The 10,664-nt window shown below is 41.9% G+C and overlaps 1 protein-coding gene across 1 annotated transcript in view; it reads left to right on the forward strand.

The window, feature by feature from the left end:
- The window catches only part of LOC145356899 (uncharacterized), a 46,155-nt gene extending 39,762 nt beyond the window's left edge, over positions 1-6,393 (forward strand). Inside the window, exons 5-6 of the mRNA XM_080209884.1 lie at positions 132-271; positions 5,133-6,393. Of these exons, the coding sequence (XP_080066010.1) occupies positions 132-271; positions 5,133-5,183 (191 nt within the window). The 3' untranslated portion in view covers positions 5,184-6,393. The remainder of the gene's footprint in view (positions 1-131; positions 272-5,132) is intronic.
- Positions 6,394-10,664: the final 4,271 nt, after the last annotated feature.

Raw genomic sequence — 10,664 nt, forward strand, 5'->3', positions numbered from 1 at the left:
TTGCCATTTTCTCAAAATTAGTTATATTTTTTCCAAAACAAAGAAGATTGCAATACATATGGTGACTACCTTAGTAAAAAAAAATTCAAAATACCATAACTACAGATAAAATATTAACTCTATTTGAACAGGTTTTGTTGAGATGGAAATAAAGAAAATGCTTGATGTTCAGAATGAAGTTCGGCTGTGGAAGAAAGGTTTGAACGATGAGACCAGTCTGCTCCAAAGGTCAGACTCGACCCTCAAAGATGCTGGAATTCTTCGCGAGCAGGTATTGAAGTGCCAGTGTCTAATTGTTGGCACTGCCAACTCATAAAATATAATGCAACCAAAGCTTTGTGACCTAGATGGTGGTATGATGGCACCATGGCATCACCAATTACATTGATCGTAAATCTTTAAATCTTCTTGAAAACTAAAATCATATATATATATATGTTTGATATACATATTTTGTATATATGGTACATCTCCAACCCAGAGGGCTGTTCTCCCACTAAGAGCTAAGGACGCTCAGTCATTGAGCATGTTCAAGATTTACATTTATTTATTTATGAATATGAATGAAACCAAGGGATATCAGAATAGTAAGGAGAATTGGCATTGAGTTTGATCAGGCTTGTCTAATCATAGAGCTGGAACATGGCCTGTATATTTGGTCCATCAAGCATTGTCTGAGATACAAAGATGAACAGCAGACTTGGATTTCAGAAATGCTATGGAGCGGTTCATCCAATCACGGGCTAGTTTCTTCCCACATTTGCTGCTGATAGGCTCATCCATGGAGTGAGAGCCAGGATTGGGTGTCCCAGAGATCATACAGGAGGCGGAATGGCATGGGAATGTGGAGGAGAAGCAAGACCACGAGCAGGGCCAGGGCCTGCAACAAGACTAGGAGTGGGACCTGGATCAGGACCCACTGGGGATTGAGAAACATTGTGGGTGACAGGGGGACAAGATATATATATCAAAATATGTAGACATATATATAAAAAATATGTATATCGCTGGAGAGAGAGTGTATGTGAGAGAGAGAGTGCATGATTACATATGTGAAAGAGAATGAATAGTGCATGAGAGAAAGTGCGTGTGCATGTAAGAGAGAGAGCATGTGGATGAATGTTTGAGAGAGAATGAACAATGTGTGAAAGAAAATGTGTGTGTGAGAGAGAGTGTGTGTGAGAGAGAGAGCGAGTGAGTGAGTATTTGAGAGAAAGTAAGACAGTGTGTGAGTAAGAGTGAGACAATTGGGGCAAATCTCCATCCTTGCCACACCTGGCACAGCTCACTCCAATCCCAGAAAGTAACATGTTGTGTCTGACTCCGAACAGTTTGCACTTTTAATGGCATGAACCAGATCGCACCCATTAGGCCAAATAGCACTGAATATGCATATCTCACTTGGCACCAATTCTCCCAATTCCTGGGACCTTACGACATTTGGACATGGCGCAAGACTGGTGAGAATCATCCTGGTCTTCACTAGTGGAGATGAGGTGTAATGGCTATGCAGGGGGGCTCGGAAGCCATTGAAGCCTTCGGGTGGCCAGGACATGTTTGGGCGATGCCCACTGGGCAGTGACCACCTGGCAGTACCCACTGGGGACCTTGGCAGTGCCAGTTGGGCACTGTTGGTGTGCCAGGTGCAGTGCCATAAGGATGGGACCTGAGTGGAGGTGGGGCCTGTGTTGGGGTGGCGGCCATGACAGGCAAGGGCTATAACAGGGAGCAATGCAGGGGATCTATGCAGATGGCATCATGCAGGGGTGGGGGAGGGGGCTGAATGGGGTTGGGGTGGGTGAGGGTGAGAGGAGTGGGGGTTTGGGAGGTTGGTCATGCAGTAGGGGTCATGCAGGGGTGGAGTATGAATGAGGGCGTGTTGGAGGTTTTGAAGGGGGACCCACTGGGAAGGCCCAAACGTCTCGATGCCAACGATACCTGTTGGGGAGGGTGTGGGAAAATATTCTGCTGATGATGGGGGAAAGAGGTCTCCAGTGTACTGTGAAATCAGGGCACCCTTCCAAAACAGTGTGCAAGGGCTTTGCAGCTGGATTCATTGACATGTTTAGGCTCAACCCCTCTCAGAACAGGCACCGCTTTCCCAAAGTAATGACTGAGTGTGGGACAGTTGTCATTCAGACCGTGCCATTGCTCTGGTATTCTCACTGTTATGACATTTAGGCTGAAATTCTCTGGCCATTCATACCATGCTGCAGCCGCCAATGAGGGTGGAGAATTTGGCGCTCAGCCAAATCTTCATTTACTGCATTAGAACCAAAGAATCCTGCAGCTATTAACGGCTGGAGAATCCTACCCACAGGTTTTTTTTGGGGGAAATTCTGCCCCCTGTGTGGGAGTAAGTGTGTGTGTGCTCACGTGTGCATCCGGCTCACTCCCAGGATAGGATTCCTTGGCCTCCGTGTGGTACGTATATTGGCAGTGGAGTTTTCTGGTCCCGCCGCAGTCAATAGGATTTTCCATTGATGCTGCCCTTCTCTATATAATCTCTGCCAGTGTGAACAGCCTGAAAATATCACCCCCCAGTCTCAGGATTCTCATTCACCCATACACCCGACATCACACCTACTTATAGGCCAGCATTTTCTGGGTGAGAACCGTCACAGGCAAGACGAATAATTTGGAGAGGTCGTCTTCCATCCATTGACTTTCGGTGGGAATTTCCAGTACAGTCTGCGTAAGAGTGAATGAGTGAGCAGCCTGAGGCTGGGAGTCAGTTAGACAACACGCTTTCACCCTTTTACACTTTAATAATCATCTTTATTCATTACTCATTTTTTAAAACTATAAATTTATTACTTTGACATTGCTTTTTGCTATGAGGGAGGTATGAAGGAGCTTGAGACTCTGAAAGCTAGTGCTGCCAAATAAACCTGTTGGACTTTAACCTGATGTTGTGAGACTTCTTACTGTGCCTACCCCAGTCCAACACCAGCATCTCCACATCACTGGAAAAGCTGCCAGGGGAGGTGACCTTTGGCAATTCCAGGACATTCCTCCAGTGGGAAGGACCAGAAAATCCTGCCCTTTGAAATTTACGTTAATGTTGGTCTATATCTTATCTTTCTGAAACTTGCTCATTGGCTTCTAGAAAGAGAGAGAAAAAAATGAAATTTGCCACTTCCTCCCACATACAAAAGAAATTTGACAAATCTGAGGTAGATGATCAGCCATCATCTGTTGATTGGCAGAGAAGGCGCGACAGGATGAACGGCCTACTCCCACTCCGAATTCCTGTGATCCTATTATTACTGAAATCTGACCTTGTGCTGGGCCACCAAATTGGTGGTGGTGGACTAAAGTCCTTGGTAAGGAATGCAATGGCAAACTTGAGTTTTAGGGCCCAATTTTAAATTTCTGCAGAAAGAGAGGGCAGAATTTTACAGCCCCTCCCAGCAGCAGGATTTTCCAGAGCCGCCGCTGCCAGTGGAGTTTTGAATGGCCCACCGCATTTTCTGGTCCCGCCCCCGCTGCGACAGGGCTGTAAAATTCTGCCCAGAGGAACTCATCCTGCCAAGAATCTCCTGGGTGTCGTGTCAACTGACCTGCAGTAACTTGAAGTTTGAAGTGACTGTTTATTTTTAGAGTTCTCCATCAACCTTCTTGGCTGTGAATTGAGTTCCTGTCTTGACAGTGAGAACACCATTCTGGATAACCAGTGCTAAGGTTACTGCATTAATAGTCGTGGCTGAAACAGATTAGCACTTTTTGGCAAGTTGAATTGTGTGAGGAAGATATGATTCCCTCCAACTCTTCAGAGCTATTCTGAAATTTAGTTGAAAAGTTCGACCTTGATACAGCACTTTAGACTGAACTTTGTCCCAAAGTTAACAGAAACTTGTGAAAGTGCTCGATGTATAAAGAGATACATCTCTGTATCTTTAATCCTTTCAGAGAAAACAATGGATTGGATTTGTTGGCTTTCCCCCTGCATGTTTCTTGTGGTGGGGGTGGTGGCCCACTGTTAACCAGTGGCCGGATCTTCTGGTCTCACTGCTGTCAACGGGATTTCCTATTAAATCCACCCCAAACAGCTGGGAAACCCATCAGCAAGACTCGAAGATCCAGCTGGCAGGAAGGACAGGAAAATCCTGCCCAGTATCTCTTTGCAAACTGAAATTAAATGATAAAAGACAGCGTGAAATAGCAGCAAGTCCCCGTTGTTTAGTAGCTAACTTATGGGTGGAGGTATTTGTTTGGCCAGACACGTAGATTGTCATATATGATTAACCCTTGGCATGGGACAGTACGGTGGCATAGTGGTTAGTACTGTTGCCTCACAGTGCCAGGGGCCCAGGTTCAATTCTGGCCTTGGGTCACTGCCTGAGTCTGCATGTTCTCCCCCTGTTTGTTTCCTCTGGGTACTTTAGTTTCCTTCCACAGTCTGAAAGGCGTGTTGGTTAGGTGCATTGACCATGCTGAATTCTCCCTCAGTGTACCCAAACAGGCACCGGGGAGTGGCAACTGGGGATTTTCACAGTAACTTCATTGCAGTGTTAATGCAAGCCTACTTGTGACACTTATAAATAACCTATTTATTATTGCATTTTAATCAATACATTAAATTGGGCTGATAATGTGCAGCCAATGCTCTCTGGGCTTTATATAAAAAAAGTGTTGGTAAAACTCAACAGGTCTGGCAGTATCTGTGAAGAGTGAAACAGAGTTTAATAAAAATCTGTGCACAGTGTCTTTAACCTGGGGAGACTGTTACGCTGTAGCTGACTGAGAGACTCTCCTATTCTTTTGGAAGGATTTACAAGTCGATAATCAACCTGTTTGGCTTTGTCACGAAAGTAACTTCCATGGCTATCAAGTCTTGGAGTGGGTAATAAATTAGAGGAAGCAGTTTGTGGATAGTTACTAATTAAATGAATTGAATTTTATTGTATATTGCAATTTTAATGGCCTGTTATGAGAACAGAATGTGGGAGTGTTGAATTGTCTCATTCACAGATTAATAGTTAGTCACTGAACCTTAATAAATAATGATTTGCGCAAAGCTACATTTTTGTTAAGTGCACATTCTCATTTGATGCTACTTAAATTTGAAAGATTTGAAACATTGTTCTGGGCAAATATATGTACTGAAATATTAGTTTCCTCTTTCTTAGGTTCTGCTGCTTGAGGAGAAGGTTATGCGTGAAAGCAGATCTTGGCATTAGGATGGAAGTTCTCAAAAGGAAAATGTAAAGTGATTTTAAAAATCATCCCCAAGCTAAAAGTAGAGAGAGTAGATTGAAGATACTGAGTTAACTAAAATGGACGAGAGCCTTGATATTAACCTAATCTGTCTTGTGAAAATGGGAAGGTCTGCATCAAACACCAATTGTACATCTCTGTTTCAGTCAATTGAAAGTGAAATCAGGTAGTGTGTAATGTCTGCATCCAACATACACTCACCCTATTCTCACTGGGTTACAGTGGAAGTTAAAATCAAGGCTACATCTATGAATGTTTTTAACCTCAAACAAATGAATGGCCCATTATAGTCTCTCTCAAGTCTTGAGTTCCTGGTTAAAGTTCCATCTTAAATCAACAGTTTTTCATTTTTCAAATTTGACATAGCAAGATAGAATTATCCACAGATTTGTAAGATTAGAAAGAGCTTCCAAGCAAGAATGCCTTGATTTCGTGAAAGATGGATTGCAATGAAGAATATCGAGCTTGCAATAATGGACAGCAACAAGACATGTTAGTATATTCACAGTTTGAACAGAACGCTGCTTCCCTTCTGTGGGGTACAGAAATGTGTGGTCTGGCTCTCAGGTGGTCTTCTTATGGTTCTGCTGTTTGCTGTGTAATACTTGCTGTTTTATGCAGATAGTTACCTAATATTTTTGTGGACCTGATATTTTGAAAATATCTTGAGATGGAATTCTGCAGCACTGGACAATAGAATTAGAAAACACTGCAGCAAATATTTACAGTTGTTTTAAAACTCCAAACTAACACAATTTATATTGTGGGATTTCTTGGCATGCAAACTAGACATTCTTAACAGCTTTGCCCTTTAATATGGTCCACATGCGCATGTGGTTCTCATTTGAGTATCTTCTCGACCTGAGTGGCAATCGAGGCAAAGACAGAATCTGAGTTAGACCCCTGAGACTGTAACTGTTGTGACTTTTACTTTTCAGTTAGCCTTATCCTGAAAATCTGATTGTACCACAGTTTGCTCGTTTGTGTAAATCAAAACCCACTTGGTGTAAGTTTCTCCAATTATAATGTACGGAAAATAAATCAATGTGATAATCTCAGGACGTTCATGACTTAATAACTGATACCGTGGAGAGAATTACACAGCTGTAATTCAGCAGGAGCAGCTCTGTAAGATGTCTCAGTTCTCCAGGATTGGTACCAACAGCAGGGAGATCCCAAAATAGAACAACAGCATTTAATTTGAAGGGAATGTTAATGACAGCCGATGGCTGTGCTGTGATGGCACTTGTGAAAAGGGTATAGTAAATGATTATGCCAATTGCAAAGCTCCGTAACATCACAAGGTTTGTGAGAGAGTACTAAATATTGTTCCTAGCCGTTTAATGTACCTGATAGGTGTTGAAATTTGGCCTTATTTTATGTGGGATTCATAATTTCCTTGAACAGGTTTCTTAAAATTGTTGGAACAGCTCCATTATACTTTTTATGGTTTGCTCTCCTTAAGTAGTTCCCTAGCACTACACATCAGTCCCTTGCAAAATGTGGGAGTTGAGTGACTTGTTTCCAGGCCTACCCCAGTACTGCTCTTACTTTGCAATTCCGATATTCCAATTCAGGTCGGAATGTATTGGTGCAGGGAGAGGAGGACAGTATCCTCCCAGCCAGAGTGATTATTTGGAATTTCCATTGGAATGTGCACTCCTTGCACCTTGCTAGGTGGTTTTTAGTGAATATAATGGAACATGCAGAAGCGTTTAAACGGTCAATTGGAGCATCATTTAAGCACAACTTCAAATCATAATAACAGGATACAGACTAAATGCTTAGCGACACATTTAAATTTGGTTTAAAAATATTTTCACTTTTGGACACAGCTCATCATTAATGATTGCCAGCTATGAATTGCAATTCTTTTGCACAGCCCTTTCATTCTGCACTGAAGGCAGCCAATTCTTCCTGTAAAGCGCCTCTGAATAACTCTATACAGCACTTATGAAAAGCATTGGTGACGCCTTCTGGCCAAAAAGCCACATCGCATAGCAGTAGAGTCTCCTGATCTTTTACATTCACAAAGCAAATGACACCAGGTTCACTAAAATTGAATAAAACTTTCAATTCTAACTAAACTAAATTGTGAATATGAATTGAAATTTTGTGATTGCAATCAGATGTTTAATACTTTAAGCATATGAAAATTGCTTTGTTCAATTCAACAAAATCTTCGTGGACTGACATGTGTACACACCAGGACACATTTTACAGAATTGAAAGCCATTAAAAGAAAGGAAAAATAACTTGAGACATTTGAGATTGCAAGTATTACAAGGGAATAGTTTCAGAAGCAGTGTCATTTTTCTCTCTTGCTAATAATTGTCTTTGAAATAAGCATTAACTTTATTGAATTCTATCTCAATATGTTGTTGAGAAATGAGAGTGTTTGGAATCTGCTATTTCTGTAATAAATGCAACTTTCACAGTGTTGATTACATACCATTTTTTTGTACTAGTTCAAAACACCCTCCTCAGATCTGATATCCCACACAAATTCACAAGGTTATCTTTGTACAGAGTCATAGGCTCGGATTCTTAGAAAGATACGGTTTCTCTGTGCACCATCCAAAGACTCGGTGGGAACACATCCCCGCTGGTACTTCAGGGTTTCAACTGGGGCAAGAGCAGATGGGCTGAAGGAAGGGTTGCCCGCCCCCAGTGTAAAATTTCAGAGAGGACTGGATGAGTGGGAACCCAGCAAGGTACCCATGCAAGGAATTTTATGCTCACCTCCCCTCTACAAACCTACTGATGAGAGAGCATAAAATTCTGTCAATGCTAGTTAGAGGCAATTTAATGTTTTGCATGTCACCTCTTCAAATTTTCACATACAGTCAGTGCAAGAGCGCCACAGATTATAAGCCTATTGAAATATCAAGAGTCCGCAATCATCCCCCGAACAGCTAATACCATTTCTAATGCCAATATTACCTGTCTTTCACATATTAAGTATAATGTGAATCTCTAGCTACTGTATGTTCAAAAAGACTATTGTAATCCGCAACAAATGTTTCACATGGGTAAGATTATGTATTGTCAACACAAATGACATGTATATATTATTTGTATTGACTCCAATAGCTGAAGCCTGGTCAGGAAGATAATTACTTGTTACAGCATGTTGAAAAAAGAGACAAGGTTGTTGGCACCTTTTGTACGTACTCATGAGGAAAAACACAAGAATTCCAAATTTTAAACAATTGCAACAGTTTATACTCCAGGAGCAAAGAGTGCTGATTGGTTGGCAAGGCATCTCTGATAGGCTGAGGGATTGGCATGAGCAAGCCAACAAGTACCGTAGGTTCCCCCAAGCTCTCAGATAATTAAAAAAAACAAAAGGCTTGAACATATTCTTTTGTTTGCCAAAAACATTGATTTTTCTATGTATCAATAAATGTTGCTTCTAGCAAGCCATAAATGAGTTATGTTATGAGCTCAACTAAATATCATAAATTGTTTATTAGTAAAACTGTTGTCTCATTCAGGATTCATAGAAATCATAATTCCCTAGTGCAGAAGGAAGCCACTCAGCCCATCGAGTCTGCACCAACCACAATCCCACCCAGAACCTATTCACTGAACAGATTTACCCTACTAATTCCACCTAACACTAGGGCCAATTTGGCGCAGCCAATCCACCTATCCTGCACATCTTTGGACTGTGGGAGAAAACTGGAGAATCCAGAGGGAATCTGCGCAGTCACAGGGCGAATGTGCAAATTCCACACAGATAGTAACCCGAGGTCAGAATTGAATTTGGGTCCCAGCTCTGTGAGGCCATGGTGCTAACCCCTGTGCCACCGTGCCACCCCTAACTTGCCCCATTGGGATTTGAACCAGGATCTTGGGGCTCCCAGACCAGTACATTCCCCTCTGCACCACTGCCTCTGCAGATTGTTCAGCAATTTTGGCCCAATCATAGAACTACATCTCACAGTAGGCAGCTCACAGTAGAAGCGGGCTGGATAAATGCTGCCTGCACTTTGCCTATTACAGCCAACCAAAGTAGCATGCTGTTTGATTCAATCTGCCAATCTTTGTGGCATTGAGCCTTCATACCTGGCATCACACTGGCACTAAAATTCACTTTTTCCACACCCCCCCCATTTCTCTCCCCTTCCTGCTCACCATAACGTTGATATCAAATAAACCAATATGAAATCCAAGAGGTCTGTGTGACTTCTTGAAATACCGATACTTACCTAGACAGATAACTGCAGATTTTAATCAATTGCTGTCATGGTAACTAATTCCTTGATCCATTAAACATAAATAAATCTGTGAGTTTTGTGAGGAAAGGCAGAGAAGCTGACAAAAATGTAAACAGGGTTTGAAATAAGTTGACCTCTTTTATCTGAGACACAAAATTTCTCTAATTGAATCAAATTGGTGATGGCAAAATCTTAGCTGATAAACAATAATATTTTGCTTGAAAGCATATTAACATGATGTGGAGATGCTGGCATTGGACTGGAGTAAACACAGTAAGAAGTCTCACAACACCAGGTTGAAGTCCAACAGGTTTATTTGATAGCAAAAGCCACTAGCTTTTGGAGCACTGCTCCTTCATCAGGTGAGTGGGATTTCAGTTCACAAGCAGGGCATATAAAGACACAAATTCAATTTACAAAATAATGGTTGGAATGCGAGTCTTTACAGGTAATCAAGTCTTAAAGATATAAACAATGTGAGTGGAGAGAGGGTTAAGCACAGGTTAAAGAGATGTGTATTGTCTTCAGCCAGGGAAGTTAGTGAGATTTTGCAAGCCCAGACAAGTCATGGGAGTTACAGATAGTGTGACATGAACCCAAGATCCTGGTTAAGGCCATCGTCATGTGTGCAGAACCTGGCTATCAGTCTCTGCTCAGCGACTCTGCGTTGTCGTGTGTCATGAAGGCCACCTTGAAGAATGTTTACCCAAAGATCAGAGGCCAAATGTCCGTGCCCGCTGAAGCGTTCCCCAACAGGAAGATGCCTGGTGACTGTCAAGTGGTGTTCATTCATCTGTTGTTGTAGTGTCTACATGGTCTCCCCAATGTACCAGGTTGGAAATAATCATTATTTTGTAAATTGAGTTTGTGTCTTTATATGCCCTGTATGTGAACTGAAATCCCACTCACCTGATGAAGGAGCAACGCTCCAAAAGCAAGTAGCTTTTGCTACCAAATAAACCTGTTGGACTTCAACCTGGTGTTGTGAGATTTCTTATTGAACAGAATAACATACAGGGGAAAAAAAATGTTTTCATTAATCTGAGCACAGTCCTGTTTCTACACTATTTGATGGGGGCAGGACACTATTATTCCGAATGACAATAATTATAACGATATTTGAAAAATGTAACAATGAAAAAGATAAAACCTTATAATTACCTTATGATACAACCCAATTCTAAGTCTGGTCAATAGGGGGAGGCAGAGAACGGAGAATGA

Source organism: Carcharhinus amblyrhynchos, chromosome 22, assembly GCF_965287045.1.
Source record: "Carcharhinus amblyrhynchos chromosome 22, sCarAmb.v2.hapA, whole genome shotgun sequence".
In the NCBI taxonomy this organism is placed as follows: Eukaryota; Metazoa; Chordata; class Chondrichthyes; order Carcharhiniformes; family Carcharhinidae; genus Carcharhinus; species Carcharhinus amblyrhynchos.